Here is a 20,967-nt window from a genome sequence, read left to right as displayed (position 1 = left end):
CTGACCCATATTGCGGTGATCACATTGTCAGACTGCTTCCCAGTAATTACTCAAAGCTGCATGTCGGAGAAATCAGAAATCTACCGCTTCTTCCCCATGTGTTCGCTGTGAAGCTCCGAGCTGATGTTAGCAGAAAGTGACATATTAGGTCTCCTCATCCTCAGTGCTGGGATCAGAGGGTTATCAGAGTGGCTGTTTCTGATGACATTCTGTGTTTGAACATTGCAAGTTGAGAAGGAGTGAAAAGGTTATACTTGCTCCGATAGACTGGAGTGACAGCTGCAAACACTGAAACCCATCTTAGTCGGCTGTAACAGAATGAACATTGAAGACCTTACACCACAAATAAATCACTAAATAATGCCACTTTCCATTTTTTCCCCCCATTTTCAAAAGGCAGGTAAAGTTTTTATTGAACATGCACTGGCAACATGTATATGTCAGTGTGAACGTGTGGGACTTGATTACATTCATTGCAGTGTATATACATAAGCCGATAACATACTATATGAACGTTAAATGCCAATGACCAGGTAACAAACCAACATCTCTGCAGAGCAGCGCGTCCTCCACAAGAGCGCGCTACAGCGTCAGACAGACTGCTCAAACGGAAACACAAAGTATCTTTCATCCTGAAAGCTGCCTGCTGTGGAGCCCTTCCCTCCTGAAACTGTGTCCCACACTCCTGTCATGTTTAGAATTTCAGGACACATTTTGAAATGCAACGTTAACTGTGTAGCTCAAAGCATCCACATTCATGTGTTGTGTATGTTTTGGGCATAATTTTACTATAAAGATATGGCTGTCATTTTTCCATGTGAGTGCAAAGCTAGCAAACTACAGCTACAAGCTCTAATTCACATTGTACTTTACAGGTCACTTTCCCAAAGCACCCAGTAACATTTATACTTGGTTAAGTGTAAAATACATACTGACACAGTCTTCACTGCTTCAATGAAATTAACATATGACACTAGCAAAGGCACTGAAGATGACACATCTAGATCTGTCTGTGTTCTCACTGTGGCCTGTAGCCACCCAGCTGAGGCATGTAGCTGGAGATTGGTGCTGCCGACAGCCGGTCAGCTGACTCTGCGTCTGTAGGTGTCGTCTGCTCGGAGTCCTCTTCCAGGGAACAAAAGTCCAGAGGCACCAGCGCCTCCTGCCGCTCCCTCCCCAGCTGGTTGAAGTCACCAAGGTCAGGGCCGTCCATTCCTGAAGTGCGTGTGAATCGCTGGGACTGTCTGCTGCCCTCCTGCACCAACATGTCTGGGTTCTCCTCAGAGTCCAGCAGGGGCTGCGTGGACTCGGACCGCGAAAAAAAGGCCTGCTGGGCTTGGGAGCTCGGGGTCTGACCTTTGTAACCATTAGAGGCCACCACCGAGGAGTACACAATGGTGTTGGCTGTGGTGTCATCCATGTCGCCGCCGTCATCGCTATCAGACACACTCTGGCGAGGCGAGGACATGCAGGAAGAGCCGCCGATGCCACTGCTGTGCTCCTCAGACAGATACTTGTCCTTCTTCAGAGGCAGACTGGCCTTGTCCTCCTCAAACACACACTTTCCATCACATGCCTCCACATCAAGTACGCTGATGCCGGACACACAGTGCTCCTTTGGCGTCTCTGCCTGTACAGAAAGACAAATTGAAGTCAAAATGAACATATGAAGCTGGACACTGCATACTCATCAGTGGATACTGGAACCGTGTTTACAGGTTCAATTTTTTGGACAGGTGGTCTCACAGCGGCATGTGCAGGTAGAAAGAGTGGCCATGATGTGGACAAAGCTGGAGCAAGTTCAAAATACTGAGCTGAGCGGGATGTCACCCAGCAGCTGTCTCACTTAATGATATCATGAACCTCAGCCAGTTCGGAAAGAAACTAATATTTACCTCCAGCTGCTGGCAGGAATCTGAGGGCCATGTGTCCACTACGCAGCAATAGCATCAGTGCCCATAAAAATCAACAAATCCAAACTTTAACTTTACTTTTGATTATTCCTTAATTTAATTCATGAAGGCAACAGGAGCTGCGCTCTATTATTTAGGATGAGTACATGAAACATTCTCAACCAGCAATGAAACATTAAAACATCAGCACTAGTTCACTTTCGCGCTGCATGGTACTGAAAAATGATTCTGTAGAGGATAATTCGATAAGCTGAAAAAAATACTTTTAGACTGAAGACTTTTTTTTTTTAATCCTTTCTTGAGCTTTAATGCAGTAAACACATTTTAAATAAAATGATAAAAATAAAAGATCAGCCATACACCAGCCCCTAAGGGGTTCACAAAACCAACCAAATCCACTCAGTGGTTTTCTCCTGTTCCTCACTCATTGTTTTACTTTGAGATAATCTGACTTTCTTGACGTTGCACATCCTGTGATCTGACCATTCGCATGGGCACATAGCGATGACCATGCTGAAACGATATGTTGTGCATCCCTAGTTCACTTAGTTTAACATTCTGGCCCTGAATAATTGCCTAGAGTATTTCTAGAGTCTATGCTCATTTAAAAGATTGGGTTGGACAAATAAGTCGTAACAAGGTAGCGGTGTGTCTGAGTGTGACGGGGGTTGTAAGATCTTTATACGAGTCTGCAGGAGTCGACGGGGTCTAATAGTATATTGACATACAGTATATTAAATAGTGTGCATTTTGCCACCCTTAAGTGTGTGTGTGTGCAAAAGAAGTTCTTACTTTTAAAGGATAATCAGGAGACCAGTTTCCAATGGTGCTCTCTCCGGGGTTTGGAATCTGAGGCCAAAAGTTCTCCTTGATCCTGTATGAGAAGAAACCCAGAGGGTTATATGTCCACTTAGAAAGTGTCTTCATTCACAATCTATCTGAGCAGTGGGGTTTATGTAAATGCTCCGTATTTGTATAGTGCCTTTTACACTACATCTGCATTCACCAGTCACACACATTCATACACTGAACCTAAGTGCTCAAACAGAAACTAACATTCATACACTGGGCAATTTGGGGTTCTGCATTTTGCCCACGTGACATGCAGGCCAGGGAGTCAGGGACTGAACCGCCGACCTTCCGATTAACGGCCAACTCGCTCTATCTCCTGAGCCACAGCCGCCCCTTTACACTTTTTCTAGCTCAACTTTTCACCTCTGTCTATAGTTACACTGCCACTGTCCGGTGGGCTTAAGGCCAGTGAAGTGTTATGAATGTTATAGTCATAGAGTCATAGAGAGAGATGAGATGCAGTGAACTGCACAAATAGAGACACTACGTCTCTCAGAGAGACATGCTCTGAGAGCAACAACATGTTTAGGTGTTTGAAGTGTGACTTACACATCTTTTTTGTAGATGCAGATCAGCATGGTCATAAGAACGACGAACAGAAAGCCCAGGCTCACTCCTACCACGATGGCCTCGATCTCTCCTGGTGCTGAAGGAAACACAGAGGATGTTTACAGAAGGTTACCAACAATTCAACCAGCCAGAGCGAAAATATGAACTTCAATCACAGCTGTTTAGTTGCCATATTGCATAGAAATAAATAGACTCAATCAACGTGAGTTTTCCCATAGATCAATGAAAGCAGTCACCTGGATGTTTTACATCAGTGCTTTATTTCTTAAAGGAACAGTAAGTAACATATTAAAGTGTATGGTCACTTTTTTTTGTCCTTTGGTACATTGTTTTTCTGGAGATGCTAGAGCACCAATCTGAACAAAATCTGAACTTGATCCTGTTTGAGGTAAGGAGTGGTTCATGGTACAGTGTGAGAGCTGAGACTCTCCACCTGTCGAATTCATTCTCACAGCTAACTCTGTGAATTAAGGGTTTCTTCCCACAAAACCAGAGCTAGTGATTGTTGGAACAGTTTGGGCAGTTTTATTTGTTTTTTGTCCAGTTTGAATGAAGTGTGTTTTATGTTGAGTTAACAAGTCAATTAGTTCAGTTTTTTATGTTTGAAAATAGGTCTCAGAATATTTCCTTTCTTGACATTTTGTGACTTTACTTTGTTTATTTATTAGACTAAGAAAGCTAAAAGAGCTTGCGTAACATAGCAAACTCACCGCTTGCACACATCTTTCAGCGGAAACTACGGGGGTTGGGCCTGAGCTATCGGACGAAGGCATAAGACAGTAACACCAGAACTATTACTTCTTCACATTCAGTTCATCGCTAGAACTGAAGACGCCTCTTGGATGAGAGGTGAAACATCGTCAAGTATCAAGTCCAGTTGCCCTTGAGTTAACCATTTTTGGACAGCTATGACCTTCACAGACATGTTATTAATGTTAGTTCATTTTTTTTGAATGTTCTAAACTAAAATTTTGGCCATTTCCTACACATTGTGCCACTGAAGCAAACATACAGAAGAAAATTTAGTGGAGTCTTTACAGAGACAACAGATGTAAATGAACCCATTCACAGTTCACATGCAGCTGAGTAAAATCAGTTTTATGGAAAGGAACAGATCACAAAACAAACTGCTCCTCAAACTCTCAACACCACAGGTTGTCGAGATGGAATATTATTAAAATTTTTAAAAACTAAACCTATCGTATAACCTCATCACTTTGACACATCCTGTTTATGCAAATGCAAATGCTGGATGGTTCTTGTGCTTTCGGATTTACTAATCGAGCTGCATTAGCTGAGGGATTCCCCAGAAGGTAAAAGTAAACATTACCGCAGCTGAGCGGATGCTGTAACATTATATGGATCGGATACGCTCAACACTTGCAGTTTGTGTGCATCTCTTTCTTTTTCTTAAGTTAGAAGGTGATCCAAATAAAATTTGACTGCTTTTGCGGCGTCTCTACGGGGGAGTTGCGGTGTTCTCTTGTTTCGCCCTCCAGGTCACCAAGCATGTCACATGACTGAAAACTATGAATAAGCAGTATCAGTACACTAGATGTCGGAGCCCAAACGGAACTGTGTTGTGTTGTTTCTATGGAAAAGTAGAAATGAACTCATTTTTTAAACAGCTTGGACAGTTCATCACATACATGTGGAAAGGAGTCACTCACCATATTTCGCAGTGGTGAATGTGTGATTGGAGCTTTTGGCTGAGCCTCGGATGGTTGAAGCACTGATCCAAGTGTCGTACTTGGTGTCCCCTGACAGTAACCTCAGAGTGTATGAGGTGGTGTTAGCTGGCACTGTTACATCTGCAAATGAGCAAAACAGAAATTAGGAAAACCATTCCTGCAGTCCACCACTACATACAAAGCCAGGACACCATGCAACAGGTACATACCATGTACTTTAGTCCCATCTGTGTAGTATATGGTGTAGTGGGTGATGAAGCCCTGTCGCCTGCTTTGGGGAATCTCCTCCCACACCAGCTCTGCCTCGTTACGTCCTGGTGTACCGCTCAGTCTAAAAGTGGGGCCCTCCAACGGAACTGCAACCACAACAGCAACATCATGTGTGCTGAGCATACAGCTGCGTACACTTTTACAGATGATTTGTAATAACCTCATTGGTGGTACTTGGTGAAATGAATTATTGAAAATTGATATTGTCATATAATCATTGTGTGTCTACAGTAAAACCAGCCTCTGTTCTGTTAGCAAATAGCTTTGGATCCATTCACCAACTAAAAATACCAAACATCAGCTGCCACCTGTTCAGTCTGTAGCGGGCCACTGAAATGATCACTTTTTCAGTGGCACATTATAATATATTTAATTAATGAATTAATTTAAAAACAAATTGATTAGATTTACATTCAATTGTGCTATTGCAAAATTATTACTAAAATTAAAATAAGGCAGGGCACACCTATCACCCATGAGATTCACAGGCAAGAAGAGGCTGCTAGATGTGTTAGAGCAGACAGCAGCAGTGACTATTAGAAACATAATAGGAGCTGTTTCTGATGTGCATCCCTATCCCCAAACTCAGCTCATTCTGTAACCAAGAATTCAGCTAAGAAGTAAATCACAAATGTATAGTCAGCAAGTGTAATAGTAGCTAGCTAGTCTCAAGGGCAATACACCTGGGAAGCTAACCAAGTGTATAGCAGCAGCCAATGAGAGCCATTGAGTGCTCAGATATATAAAAGTGTTTTCTTTTGTTGGTAAATCAGTTTTGTTAACTGAACTGGGTATAAGAGGCCCGAGCCTAAAGCAGGCAGTGAAAAACACAATCTGACAAGAAATGCTTCCTGACAATGCTTGATATGATGGTTGGCCAATCACAGCCCCTGTGGCTGTTCGGTGGGCAGGACCTCCTTTCACTTTAAGTGTGGCACACTGGTCATATCATGTCTGCATTTACTGTGCCATAATTAAATGAAAAACCAACACTATGAAACAAAAAACTATGAAATGCTCCACCCCACACTGTGATTGGACAGGTGATAAGCTCCCCTACATCTCTTCATGAAAAACTAATGACTAGTGTTTTGTATTTGTGTGTTTCACTTGATTTTTTTAGTTTTGATTTGGGAATATTACATCTACCACAGATTCAAAAATGTGAAAAGAAGCTGATTTTCTGTCAGATATTTCCCTGTAAATGGAATATCTCATCAGATGTTATGTTTCCTTGCATCAGAAACTCTGGCTTACAGGCCAGAGGAGGAGGAATAAATGTCTGTATCTGTATATAGTATTCATATAATCTAATCCTGACCCGCTTTTAATAGCCACGATAAATACAATAGTTCATGTCTTAGGAGTCGCCCATGTGTATGCAAATATACATTTCTTACCTCCTTCCTCCAGAAAGGCTTCTTTAGTCTCCGACTTCCCAGTCAACCCAGAGTATATTGGATACACAGAGACTTTGTAGCAAACAAACTTCTCCAGGTTGCCTAAATTTGATATCGACATCAATAGTTAAGTATCATGTTACTTTTGTGTATTTAGAGTGAAGTACAGTATCAGTAATGTGATGCCTCCTCTAGCTTTTGAGTATTACACACCCTGCAGGCTTGAAGGTGGCCGTTAAAAGTTTGTAGTTTGCTGCTTCGTGGAGAGCAGCTGGTTTTCACAAAGGACAGAAGATCTAGGGCTGCCCCTTCAGCAGTGAAATGTTTTTTTTTTTTTTTTTTAATTATATATATATATATATATATATATATATATATATATATATATATATATATATATATATATATATATATATATATATATATATATATATATATATATATATATATATATATATATATATATATATATATATATATATATATATATATATATATATATATATATATATATATATATATATATATATATATATATATATATATATATATATATATATAATAAAAAAAATATATATCACTGGCACATTTTCTCTTTATTACTAGAAATCAAATCAATGTGTCTTAACAAGAAACCTGAAAAATGTAGACTGAAGTTTTATATCTACTGCAGTTTCACGAGTTTTGTGTTGCTGCTGTACCAGTCCTCTTGACTGCGTAGCTTCATGAGGGATCTCAGCATGTGGCAGGGAGTAACATTTGAGTTCTGTCATTTTTTGACTTCCTTTTGCAAGTTTTCTTATCTGTGCCATTGTTAACTCATTTCTTACTTTGTCTTCTGTTTTTATTTGTTACATTCATTTTAACTTGTTTGTTTGGAAGACTTGTAACAACATAAAACTGGTAGAACAAGAAGCCCATTAAGGAAGTATGAGCACAAGCAGATTGTTCACCCATACTGTATTTTGGTGAGTTTTTGATGGATCGTGATCAGCAAGTTTCTGTGAATGACACTTTAAAACTACAATTTGTTGTAACTCTGTATATCCAAGCTGAACGCAGTCTGCTCTCCATGATGGATCAAACTACACAACAACATTTTCCAGCCACTTAGAAGAAAAGAGATTACCTTTAATGGCAGTTTGTCTGGTGGTTCTGTTTTCCCTCTGCCAGTCTATCTGATCACCAGTGGCCCACTCCACCACATACTCTGACACAGCTTCACTCCTGGGGGGTTTCCATTCTAGCCACAGCTGGCCCCCACGGGACCAAACCTTCAGATCTTTCACTGGGGCGAGCTCTGTAACACACACACACACACACAAAAATACGCTTTACATTACTGATGTAAATGCTGCCTGAAGTGTTCTCATTGTTTTTCTCTTTTTCTTCAACCAGTCACAGCTCACCTGTCTTAACTTGAGAGGTGATTTACTGAGGACTGAAAAATGTTCCGCATGATGTCTCTGTGATGGGTTAAAACTTACTGAACTTGTAACTTGGAAATTAGTACTGCCAAAGACATGGGGGAATTCTAAAACAATGCAATGGCTGTGCAAGGTGCACATCATTTGAGGTAAACAGACCACAACATGAACACTGGTATGAGCTTTTAAAAGGTCTTTCTCACAGCAGAATATTTGATCTTTCTTCATACAGAATCCACCAACTTCAAAGTCCTCTCAACAATAAAAAGCAGTATGTTCAGTTTGTTGATGTCAGCTGGGCTCTGGTGATTTGCATTTTTGTCTGCACATCACTGTTGGCAGCCTTCTCCAAGTTAGCAGTGACAAAGACTGCAGTGCAAAAGGAAGTGAGCATTCAGAACACAACTGCCCCGCAATAAGACACGACGCAGCGGCAGACTACAGTCCAGCCTGCTGCTGAGAGCTTGTGGTAGGCTTTGTGAATCCGCTCATTAAGTCAAAAAACAGCAGTATCACACTGTATTACACCTGAAATTTGGATGTGCATGTCAACTGAACTACATAGTGGGGGGGGGTGTCATTACCCAACTCCCCCTGTCTCCTCTCTCTACTGTTCACCTCATAATAAAAGGCATAACATACTACATGAGACTACACAGTTTGAAAGATGAATACATTTAACAGTTAACATGATTTCTCATCTTTAACATAATTTATATTCTCCTTTTCTTCTGACAACTCCACAGAATGAGGCGTGCCATCACTACATGACATCCTTACAGTATCTGGCGGAGTCAGCAATGACGGGCTTTAGCGCTAGATAGGACACATGACCTCCCCGCTGCTGTGTGAGTCTACATTGAAAATAATAAGTGCAGCAGTTTAGATTATACATTGCAGGTGTGCCCTTCGGAGTGTGGTGCGCTGCTCAGAGTCATGATCACCTACCGTGTCCTTTCTGAGGGATGATTAACGATGCGGCAGGAGATTCCCCTAAAGAATTGACGGCGATGACGGACACTTTGACAGATTCCTTGTCAGCCAGATCAGCCTGTTTAAGGGAAGTGATCTTCCGCTGGCTAGAGCTGCTGTCGTCCTCGGACCTGTTGACGAGGACACTCTCCCAACTTCCGTTCTTGACTTTATCCTTTTGGTCTTCAATCTTTATGTCGAATCTTATTATCCTCCCGTTGGCAGACACAGGATCCTGGTAGGACACAGCCACACACAGATGTTACCTTTTAGCAGTAACTCAAGAAGTATAACCTGAAAAATATTGATTTGTAGACGGGCGTGCGCCTGACGTTATTGTGTTGTCATATTCAGTGAGGAGACTTATATTTGAATGAATGAGAGAAATTACTGAACAGATTAATTCTGTTGGCGCTATAATAATAATATGGTATTACTGCCAGCAGCACCAACTTCAAGCGTAATTGCTCGAGACTAGTTCGAATTGACCAAATTAACTCCTCGTCTTGCGAAAATTTTATCATCCCAACAGAAAATCAGAATTATAATGTATGTCTGTCTCTATATTTTAGCTGTCCTGTAACTTTTGGTATATGTATGCTAAATAGATGGTTAGATGGTAACTTTATTAATGCCCTAACAGTTGTATGGCTGTATGGTTATATGTTATATGTTTTATGTTGTTATGTTTTAATGGAGCCAGTGCTATGGCATTATGTTTTATTGTTGTATATCAATTGCTGTGTGATTTAATGTGTTTGTTTTTTTTTGTTTCTTTTAAGCTATTATGTGCCTAGTATAACATCTTGCCAATGGACTACAGTTGAAGTTTTAATTTGGCTTATTTTGAGTTAAATAAATATATTTTGTTAAACATTTGCCATGGTGTGTCTCAATTTGGTTGTGAACCAGGTCATAACACCCCTAGTCATCACTATGGGGTTTCCTGGTATCTGCAGTGTTACTGTTAAGAGACAGGTGGTTGCTGGATGTAATGGTGGTTCCACTTTTGATGGCTTGTTTCCTCCTGCTTCTAGTCTAAAATCGGATCCTCACGGTACTCACGGTTCATACACGTTTCTTTTCTATGACTTTAAACCAATTTTCATGACAGAACATACTGTGATTTCTGTGTATACAGAAAATTTACCAGTATACTAAAATGAACCAATAATTCCCAACTACATAGCTGTATACCACAGTTGTTGGTTTTGGGCTTTATTAATCTGATCCGGTCGGAGTTACATGTAAATGTAAATGCTCTGTATAGCGCCTTTCTAGTCTTTTACGACCACTCAAAGCGCTGTTCCACTACATCACATTCACGGATTCACACACACTGAATCTAAGTGCTCAAACAGAAACTAACATTCACACACATCAGTTCAGTATCTTGCCCAAAGACTGATTGAACCGCCGATCTTCCGATTAGCGGTCAACCCGCTCTACCTCGTGAGCCACAGCCGCCCAGTTAAGTCTCATTCAGCATAATTTGATTGTGATCTTACTAAAGGCAGTTCACAGCACTGTACAGATAGAGGCCAAAATTAGGAGTATAGCTTTTAAAGACAAGCAGTTTCTATTGTACACACTTCCCAAGCAAGAAGGATTTATTTACCTCACACGTTTTTGTTTTTGGTTATGTTTTCCAGTGCAAATCGTAATATTAGAATTATTATTCTTATTTTTTGTCTTAAATTAAATGTGATGTAGAAATTTACCTTACAAATGAACACCACTTGTCGTTTATTCACGCCGTCCCCCTCAGCACTGATTTTCCATAAATCCGGCTTGCTTTTTGGTCCTGGGTCAAAAAAACCAAAACAAAATCTTTTAGTTAACCAAAAAAACAAAAAGGAAACTCATCACATCACATCACATCTTAGAGAGCTACAACTCAACATTAAAGTGGGCAGATTCACAGGTTCAGAAGTCTTTTCACCACTAGAAATTTGCATTTTAAATAATTTTGTCATCGTACTGGGGAGTGATCAATGAGGCAGGCAGTCAAGTCAAATATAGGGCTGCACGATTAATCTAATCGCAATAGCAATCGCGATGTCGTCATGTGCGATTATATAACCGCAAAAAGTGTGTGAATTAATAAAACAGAGAAAGTGTGTGTGACGCTCTCTTCTGCAGTCTGCTCATTATCTCCACCCAGACCGGGCTCTCGCATGTGCCCCTAATAACAGATGAGCCTACGCGCAATGAGAAAAATGTTTTTATGAGCAGTGTGCCAGTAACTAAGACAACAACCTGCTATAACCCCCCCTCCCTGCCGCGCCGCTAAGTTCAAAACATAGTCGGACTCGCCGCCGGTGCTCCGGACGCTCTGTGACAGAGAGACATCGTCAGCAGCTGAAGCGGTCAGACAGAACAGGGAGAAGATAAGGAAGGTTTGGGTTTGTGTTTATCTCTGCTTTTTTGTAGTTCAACTTTTTACAGAGCCGACGTGCTTGTCAGTCACTTTTCGTCAACCGACCAATCACAGCCTGGATGGGGCGGGACGGTAAAAAAAGTACAATACAATTTGATTATTGAGAAGTTAGTACTTAGCATTAACAAACTAGAGACCAATGTAGAGCCTTTTAATGAATAAAAACAACCCACAGAAATGAAACAGCTGTAACTGGATATAATATTAAACTACTGGTAAAAAAAAAAGGTTTATTATTATTATTATATGAAATTCTAATGAATGCAGTATTTAATATATTATTGTTATACTAACAGCAGTGTTTGATACGTTCATTAATTTGTGGTGGCCCGCCACAATATAAACACTGACCGCCACATAATGATTTTTGATTTTTTTTTACTAAGCCAATTTAAAATTGTGTTTGATTGCAGAGAGCTCGTCCCTCCGTCTCTCTTGCTCTCACTCCCTCATGAACACAGCTGCTGAAATCTGTCCAACACAACACTGTCAATGTCGGAGACAAAGTTATTAGCAAGCATGTAAGGAGCCTAGCTAATAAGGAGAGCTAAGTTAAAGTTCGAATACAGCTGGGTTTTCGAGGCTAACATGATGCTAGTCAATACCGACTGTGCACGCAAACATTGTTTAACTTAAATTGAGAAATACACATTTCAAAATGTCACTATATTGTGCATTTTCCTAGATACTTAAGCAAGTAGACTCATAATACCATTTGTTCCATTATAACTGAATTGCAATATGACTTTTTCTCCAAATCGTGCAGCCCTAGACCAAATGTGAATTCTTTCAACAGTGCACATTTTCTTTAGATGCTGGCAGCTTAATTTGATGTCAGTGCTTTATGTACCAAGTAAAAGGAAGGTCTCAAGGACTTAGGACTCGTATTGCATCAACCAGGTATAACAGATCAATCAAAAAGTCAATTAATCCGAAATCCTTCAAATAGCTTTCAACACCATGTTGTATTTGGTGGTCAAATACTGTTACTTTGTGGAAATAGGCTGAACTGGTGGCCATAACACTCACGGTCTGCTGGTGTTCTCTTTGTAGTGTTGGTACTCCACTCGCTCCAGTAATCGAGAGGGCCTCTCACGTTTTTGCAGCACACCTGAATGACATAAACTGTGTATGGCTCAAGGTTCTGTAGCCTGAACGACTGTATGTCCTTGGCAATGTCCACATGAGGTACCTAAAAGACATTAAACACATCTTTTATTGATTTTGTTAATAATGATTTAAAAAGACAAACAGCAGACTTGAAATACAGCAGAGGAAGAACTGGTCTACCTAGCAATGATAGTGGCTCTGTGAGGTGAGGGGGCACAAGGTCACTCAGTTAATCTTCTGTTGACGTACAACATTTAACCTCAATCTGTCCAGTAGTTGTCAAGATATTTCAGTTTGGACCAATGAGCGGGAGACCAATCAGAACAAAATTAAAATCCCAAAAATTATTGGTCAATATTCACGAAGCCTGCAGAGGGTCTTGTGAGCCGCTGTAACGAGTTCTCTTTATACACCCAGTGCTGTGAGCCTGCACCGCCTCATCCTCCTGCCGGTTTGCTCGACGGCATAACAGCTTTAACTCGTCTTTGAAAAACAGATATTTGGGACTGAATGTGATGAATTTACTGTTTATCAGATGACAAATTAGACGAGAATTAGGTTGGGAAAATGCCCCCAGAGTTGTGCGAGTGTTTCCGCAGCTACCGTCTGCAGCTGTTAGCGGTTACCACAGCAACAAGTAAAGACATCTGCCAGGCAGAGCGGTGGAATACTGAGACAGATTGAGCGGGTGGATGGTACAAAATACCCAAGTACTGACGTATATATACACACACTGTGAAAAATGACTGAGTGGTTTAATTAGACAGAAACATACTTACATAAGTCCAATTTTGAGATCCATTTCGGCAGTATCGTATTTGATATGTTAATCTCACATATACTTTATCGATAGGAGGAGTCCATTTTATGAGAAGGGAGGTGGGAAAAGTCTCCTCTGGGATATGGACGTCTGACGGAGGGTTTGTTTTCACTGCAACAACACAACAAGGTGTCAGGAACACGGCGAGAGATGGCAGTCTGCAATCATCGTTACTGCATTAAAGCACTGGAGTCACATTTCAGTACTGTGACTAAGGCGAATACATGTCTGAGACCAGCCTAGACATAAAGACAGCAGTACTGCGCAAACCCCACTCAAACAATATCACAACATTTAACTTACCAAACCAGTTGGCATCTTCTATCAGGTGCTCAGACTCTATTTTTCCCAGTTTATTGTGTGCCTCCACCCAGATGTCCAGTGTCATATGACTGGGGTAAATTTTCATAGACACTATGGCACAATTTTCTTGTGTTGACACACTGTAGGTCTGAGTGCTGTTGAGAAAAGATTTTAATACCATTTAGACAAACCCAACAGCAAGGCCTACACAATGATACATAAACTTGGAATTCCTCCCATTTAAAAGTTTTACACTTTTCATAATACCTTGTTCTATTTCTTTCATATATTCACTATATGCTCACAAACTGATATTCAGTCCAGTGCTTTAACCTTGGGCCGGGCATGAATAACACAGATATGGAATCTGTAACACTGCTGGCTTCATCTGTCTGTTGATGAAAAGCTAAAGTGATGACTTGAAATATGTCAAATTGAAAGCTGACTTTTCTTTTTAATAGTCTGAAGATTACTGTTTTTCTTTTCCTCTGCACCACAAGACAAAACAAGTCCTCATTAAAAAGACAAAGCCGGGGGCCTGTGCTGGGATTTCAGTCAGGGTAGCCTTAAGGTACGGTTATTTCACACTTCTGTCCTACAAATATTCACTATTATTTATTTATTTATATATATATCCATTCACTTCTTTCAAATGCTATACAACAGACTACTTCCTGTTATGTTACGATCTCCAGTCGGCTCTGGTCGACCAAAACAAACAGATGTTGTTATTCTGGTGCGTTTCCTCAGTATTTTAGTACATTCTCACACTAACAGACCACAAGCTGTAGCGGTCCTCTCATCCACTGTTTGGATCAATATTTATCTTATCCGCATCAGAAATGTAACATCACACCCTCTTTCAGGGCAATTCTGTTCTACGCAAACATAATGTGACAGTACCTTAACACAGAGATCCTCATTAGATTTTAGAAGGAGGAAAACTGCACTGGCCTCTATGGGTTGTAAAGTACAAGTCTGATGCACAGCAGACCACGCCCAACGTCACAGCTGGGTGTAGTCAGACGTGGTCCGTTGCAGGGCGGCAACTAACAATTCTTTTCATTGCCAATGAATCTGTATTTTCACGATTAATCGAGGAAAAGTCAGAAAATGGTGAAAGACCAAGATGACATCCTTAAATGACTTGTTTTGATTACAACCCAAAGAAACCAGAAAATATTCCCATTTAAGTAGCCGGAATCAGAGAACTTTGACATTTTCAGAAGAAATGTTGCCAAAATGTAACAGAAGTAGCTACAATGCAAAAACATCTGTACTCACGAGGTGACTATAACATTCAGTGTGTACGTTGTTTTGACAGCTGTGGTTTGACGTCCAGCTGGATGCCACTTACAGGTGATGTCTGAAGAGATGACATTTTTATCCTGAACTGCCACACAGGACAGATTCTCAGGCTTCCCTGGACGATCTGACAATGGCACAAACAACACAGGCTTCTTGTTAACTTTTTTAAAGACATGTTTTGATGTAAATGACACAACTCAGAGGTAAGGAATCCTCTAGAGTCACAACAAAATATAGTGGAAATACTTTATAACCGTCCGCAGCACTGTAGACGTGTGTACCCACAACAGTAGATCAAATGTAAAACCGGATGTAGGTCTGTGGGCTCTTACGGATATTTGAGGCAGACAGTTTGGGTAATAAATTTAATATTTGCCTCATTTACAAAAAAACTGTCTGCGGTAAAATGTAATTACAAATAATAGAAATATTAAACTAATAAACAAGTTTTAAGTTCTGAAAAGAAAAACTTACAGCCTTTTGTCAGAAGGATCCCGTGAATGAATCTGCCTGTGTTCAGGATAACATAGGATGACTTTTTCTTGCAGAGGCAATACAGCCATTCTGATTTTTCACTGGTGGGGACGACAGTGACACTGAGAGCTGATCTGTTGATCAGAGTGTACTGTTCTCTGGGTATGACAGTCTCAGACAGTTTCCAGTAGAGGTCATCCGCTGTAACTTCAGTTGTGTTGTTGATCATACATGTGGCCGTGAAGTTAGTCCCCATCTCTAACATTGGAGACTGTGGGGCAATCACCAAATGGTTGTAATTTTCTGAAGACCAAAAAAACACAAGAAAACACTGTAATTTAATGTTCAGAAGCAAACGCAACCAAAGCAATACTCATGAGAAGTGTACTTCATTAACATATTTACTGTGACTGCTGAGCCAGCAAATAAGTCACAGTTCCTCCCACAGACTTTGCAATCACCACAAACCCAACAGGAACTTTGGACGCTAAGTTTGCTATTATTACTATGTTACTGTATAGACCACAAAGACAGTGGGTTTAAATGCTGTTTTTTTATTTTATTTAAAACAATGGAAAATTTGAGCAGAAACTGATACATTAAAATTATGTTTGTTGTATTTTTACTTCACTGGTAGTGAACTGTGCCTTCTTTAATTGTCATTGACATTCTGGACAAAGCAGCTGCCAGTCCTCTGCTGGACACATTAAACAGTAGGAACAGGCTGTGATAATACAGCTGTAATACAGAAAGTGGAACGTATAACATTGCTGGGATCACTGGGGGTGGCTTTCAAAATGTGATATTGAAACGTTTTGTTAGCATGGCTATTCATGAAGTCTATTATGTGATATTTTGGAGGGAAGTTGAGCTGCTACATTTCTATTTAGTTTTGTTTCTCTCATAATCCTTGTTTTCTTTATGTGATAATGTTTTGTCTGATTACATTTGAGTCAAAGCAACAAGGTTCTGCTTTGTCAAAACTAAATAGAGGCGGAAGACTACAGAAACACCGCCGGTTATTAACAAGCTTAATAGCATTTTTCTTGCTGTAGATTTGAACACACTGTGCAAAAACAGTTGTGTTCTACATGAAAAGATAGCTACTGTCAAGTAGCTGGCTAGCTAGAACCATCTCCTGGTGAGAAAAACTGAATGTAAACATGACTTGTTGTTCTTTGTTTACCCCAATAGGGTACCTTTAAGAAGCAAGCAGGGCAAATGTAATTTTCCCGGGCAGAAAACAGGAAAAACAGGTGCAAGTACGGTGTTAGTGAGCCAGCATGAATGACGGCATCGAAATGGAATGTAGCCATTATTAATGCTTTGAGTTTTTCCTGCTGTAACGTGAGAATTACAGTGAAGCACACTGTGAAAGGGTTAATGGCGCTGTGTCGTCCACCGCAGCAGCAGAGGTGACATTTTAAAATGCAGACATATATTACACAGAGAGAGCTTGGTTTTTATATGTCCAGCTCAATGCTGTTGTTAGCAGTGAAAATGTAAAATGATACTGACCCCCTTCAGCAGGTGGAGCAAGGCAAGCTAACACCCACAGCAGGAGCACTCTCGCAGACACCATGATGAGGGCTAGCTAGGAACAGAAAAATGGCATATATCAGACTGGAAAAGGTTACGTCAAAAACATAACAACAAGTCTTTATAACTTAACTTAACTCATAAGTGCGCAACGTCGAGGTTAGCCTAATAAGTAAACAGTTACTCGTTTATCTGATATTTTTGCTAAAATATAGGATTAACTGACTCTGCTTTGTTGCCAAAGTGACTTAACGTTAACGTTATGTGGAACGTACACATGTAAATAACAGACATAAGTTACATTTAAATATGAGGACTTTGACTCCGCCTTTCGTTGCTGTCGTTTTTAACATTACAAAACAAGTTGTTCTAAACGAGCACAGGCGAAATGTTATTGACAGCGTCTAGCTAATAATGTGCACAATGTTGCGAAATTAATAAGTTAACGTTAGGTTAGCATTGAGAGCTCACGTTCCCATCGCTGCTACTAACGCCATATTGTTTCCGCAGTCAGAAGCAAGAGGTTATTATTTACCTAACTGGCGTCAAGTTTAGTCCCTGTCTGTTCTTCGTTAGAGGAGTACCATCTTTCTTTATGGCTAAAACCTAACGACCGACGAACCAAGTTTAAGAAACAGTAGCTTTCGTTCGTGTCTCGTCCATGCCAGTGATTCTGGTAGGACCACCCACTTCCCGTCATAGGAAAGTTGTGTCGCAACGTTTTGTGATGTTGCGCAGTACTCACACGATCATCCAGCATACTGATGGATCGGGGGTCCCTGCTGCTCAGCGTGTGCCATTCCACGGACAGCTTAGAGATCTGCTTACGTGCTCAGTGACTCCACACTGTTCAGTGATTTGTCACAGAGACTGCGTGTCAAACCCAAAAGCCACAGCCTTTTGTGGTTGTCCTTAATTGTTGTTTTCCAGTATGTCTCCGCCCCTCCGGCTCACAAGAAGTCACGTGCCCGGAAATGTTCTTGGCATCGACTTCGACTTCCCAACAGAAGGCAACACATGCTGTGTTTGCTTTAGCCCTGAAAACCAGACAGCTGATTAATTGAAAATTCCCAATGTCCAAAATTAGGTTGTTAATCCTATTAGGCTACACCTGTAACAACAACCAACTCAGCGGGGATTTTAAAAGTATTTTCAAACGGAGAGAGAGCAGGTAATAAGAAGGTATCCCAAAAAAGTTACACAAATAGAGAAAGATATAAAAAAAAATAAGAAACTAGGGGAAGGTTGTACAATATTGTAGGAGAGAAACCGGAGAGGCTTTCATACTGTATCAGAGAGTGTGGAGGATCACCCTCAGATTGAACAGCTCACAGTTTTGCTGACAGAGACAGAAGCAGAGGATCAATCCGTGCCTGCGGTAGGAGGGAGTAGATATTAGACTGTATTCAGACCCAATCCGCCGTTGCAGCGGCTGTGTGACTGCCTGTGGGGGTGCATGCATGTTTATTTGTGTTTTAGAACATAACCGCAGTGAAACAATCTGTGAACATTTTCCACATCTAGGAGAGGATCATTAGATTCAACTTCATTGTCATTATGCGGAGTACGAGTACAGAGCTAATGAAACGCAGTTAGCATCTAACCAGAAGTGCAGAAATATAGTGATTTTATACAGATTTTATAGAATTTGCTATATCTTTTACAGTGGAGTTACAATATATAGATACAGGAACCGTGAGTGTATAGAGGAGAGGTGGACAAGATTAGAGAACTGAGAGTGCAAATGCGGTTACAGTGTGAACAGAAAGTAAATGTAAGTATGCAGAGTACGACACCATATTCACAGTAAGTTATACAGTTGGCAATATGTACAGTAACATCATTAAATTGTGTGCAAAATTTGAATAGTGCAAATAACATGTAGGCCTACTGTGAGTAGTGCACTATGGGTATTAGATTGACTTGCGGGGTCACAGATGATGGCTCTTTTGTGCTGCTCAGGCAGCGCCTGTGATAAATGTTCCATTGGGCAGTTTTCACCACCCGCTGGAGGGATTTGGGTTATGTAGAGCAGTTGCCATACCACACTGAGATGTTCCTCAGGAAGGGAGGCAGGGCTGGGTGGTTTGAAGAACCTATGGTCTGTATGCCTTGCCACATACGGCACACGTCCGAGGAGTGCTCTTCAATCCTCTGTTTGTTTGTGTGTTTGGCAGATTCCCCTCTTCAGGTTAGCCCTGGCTGAGCTGTAAACCTCTCAATGTTCAGAACTGAATACTGCATCTCTGGTTTTGAGCAAAAGGCGAACCTCTGTTCATCCAGGGCTTCTGGTTGGGGAAGGTTTTTATTTATTTTATGTGGTCACTGTGTTAATCACATCATTTCAGTGTTAATCTGAGAGTTTGTGTTGGCCTGAGCAGCAAAAACACACACCCCTGTGTGCTGGAAATGATGCTGAAGAGCGGAGTCAGCACCCTACGACCACATCCTTATACATATAATGACCAGGGTACACATGGGAATCAGGAACAAAGAGACGGTCAGACTGCCCCACTTGGGGGATGGGGTGTGACTTTGCAGGCATCAGTCACACTGGTGTAACTTAAAAATCATGTACTAAATCAGCAGAGCAGTGGGTATCAACAATGTCTATGCACCATGCTTTGTTTAAATAAATGCCACACCTTTGTTTTTACCTGAAGCTGCTGCTTCCGGATTCACCACGCTGTTAAGGATTAATCTGAAACTTCTGATTATTGTAAGCATTGATACACCACCAAAACCATCTGAAGTGTTTTTTTACTGAACTGTCTGCACTATTGACATTTGTTTGTGCCATGACTGCCAGTATATGTCTTTTAGGTGATTTAAATATGTCAACAAACCCGCTAACTATAACTTGGCTAGAGATTTTCTGTCCCTCCTTGACAGTCGCGATATCACCCAAAGTGTCATTTTTCCAACTCACAACTAAGGTACCATCTTTAGACTTAGTCTGTACCACGGTGTCAGTCCCTCTAATGTCACTGATGGTCACCTCTCTATTTCTGATCACAAACCTGTTTTGTTTGACATCCCTGTCCCCCTTTCCATGAAACAAATCAACTGCAACATCACTTTCTGACCTTATCACCCACTAGAATGCCTCCTCCCCTCAAAACCTGTTCAGTGTCCTTTACCCACACTGCTCCCTAGCACATCCCTGAGCTACGCTGCCTGAAAGCCACTGGACAGCAACTTGAACGTTCCTATAAAAGATCCGGTCTTGAAATATATCTACAAGCATGGAGAGATCACCTTGTGAACAACAAAAATTCCCTATCAGCTGCAAAATCATCCTTTTACTCTGACAAAATCAACTCTGGAAAAAAACTCCACAGTTCTATTCTCCACAGTCACTGTTTGAATTGCTGAAAAAGTATACCATTACAGTATGTTATATACAAAACAAGGTGAGTCTTAAAGTTTGGCAAGTCATGACTGGAATTAATTTTAAAGAAACTTTTATTATTGATCAAATATTTGTAGGGCACTAACCACAACAGCATCATTTCCACTGGGGATGGGGAGGACATATCCCACTTCCTTTTATTGTTTCAGGTAGATTTTTTTCAGTTTTCAGTTTCAGTTCAGTTCTGAACATTGTCCACTTACTGTAAAACTTTCATAATCCAGAGTGGATACGTTCTGAGCTTATAAAACTGTTGCTCCACTGAGTCATCTTCCTGTGCACTCAGTGCGGCAGAGTATTCCGAGTCTTATTAGTGAAGGACCGTTACACAGGGCTGAAAAGGCAGCGACAACTTTGTTTTTTATCTACACTTAAAGCACAGAGCTTGTTGTAGTGAGCATTCAAATACAATGTCTGTCAGAAACAAAATGATTTAAGTACAGTTAGTACATTAACAATAAAGAGG

General features: G+C 40.7%; 1 protein-coding gene across 4 annotated transcripts; it reads right to left on the bottom strand.

The window, feature by feature from the left end:
* Positions 1-367: 367 nt before the first annotated feature.
* On the bottom strand, positions 368-17,986 carry il6st (interleukin 6 signal transducer). Of its 4 annotated transcripts, none has more exons than XM_038734731.1 (16): positions 17,835-17,985; positions 17,069-17,144; positions 15,551-15,853; positions 15,053-15,200; positions 13,769-13,923; positions 13,425-13,576; positions 12,565-12,727; positions 10,817-10,899; positions 9,072-9,330; positions 7,826-7,996; positions 6,697-6,798; positions 5,236-5,382; positions 5,006-5,146; positions 3,315-3,411; positions 2,706-2,787; positions 368-1,630 (listed from the first exon to the last, which is right to left on the bottom strand). In XM_038734731.1, exons 1-16 carry the CDS (start codon positions 17,847-17,849, stop codon positions 1,019-1,021), a joined length of 2,706 nt encoding a protein of 901 aa, XP_038590659.1. In that variant the 5' UTR covers positions 17,850-17,985; the 3' UTR covers positions 368-1,018. The 4 variants fall into 4 exon arrangements, with proteins under 4 accessions (XP_038590659.1, XP_038590663.1, XP_038590661.1 ...); XM_038734735.1 differs by having other exon boundaries at positions 1,019-1,630; positions 17,069-17,140; positions 17,835-17,986; XM_038734733.1 differs by lacking the exon at positions 17,835-17,985 and adding an exon at positions 17,625-17,784 and having other exon boundaries at positions 1,019-1,630.
* Between the last annotated feature and the right edge of the window lie 2,981 nt (positions 17,987-20,967).

The sequence above is a fragment of the Micropterus salmoides genome, unplaced genomic scaffold, assembly GCF_014851395.1.
Source record: "Micropterus salmoides isolate LMB-PRFRI ecotype aquatic unplaced genomic scaffold, ASM1485139v1 Ms_hic_scaffold_20, whole genome shotgun sequence".
NCBI lineage: Eukaryota > Metazoa > Chordata > Actinopteri > Centrarchiformes > Centrarchidae > Micropterus > Micropterus salmoides.
This window is presented reverse-complemented; position numbering and strand designations above follow the sequence as displayed.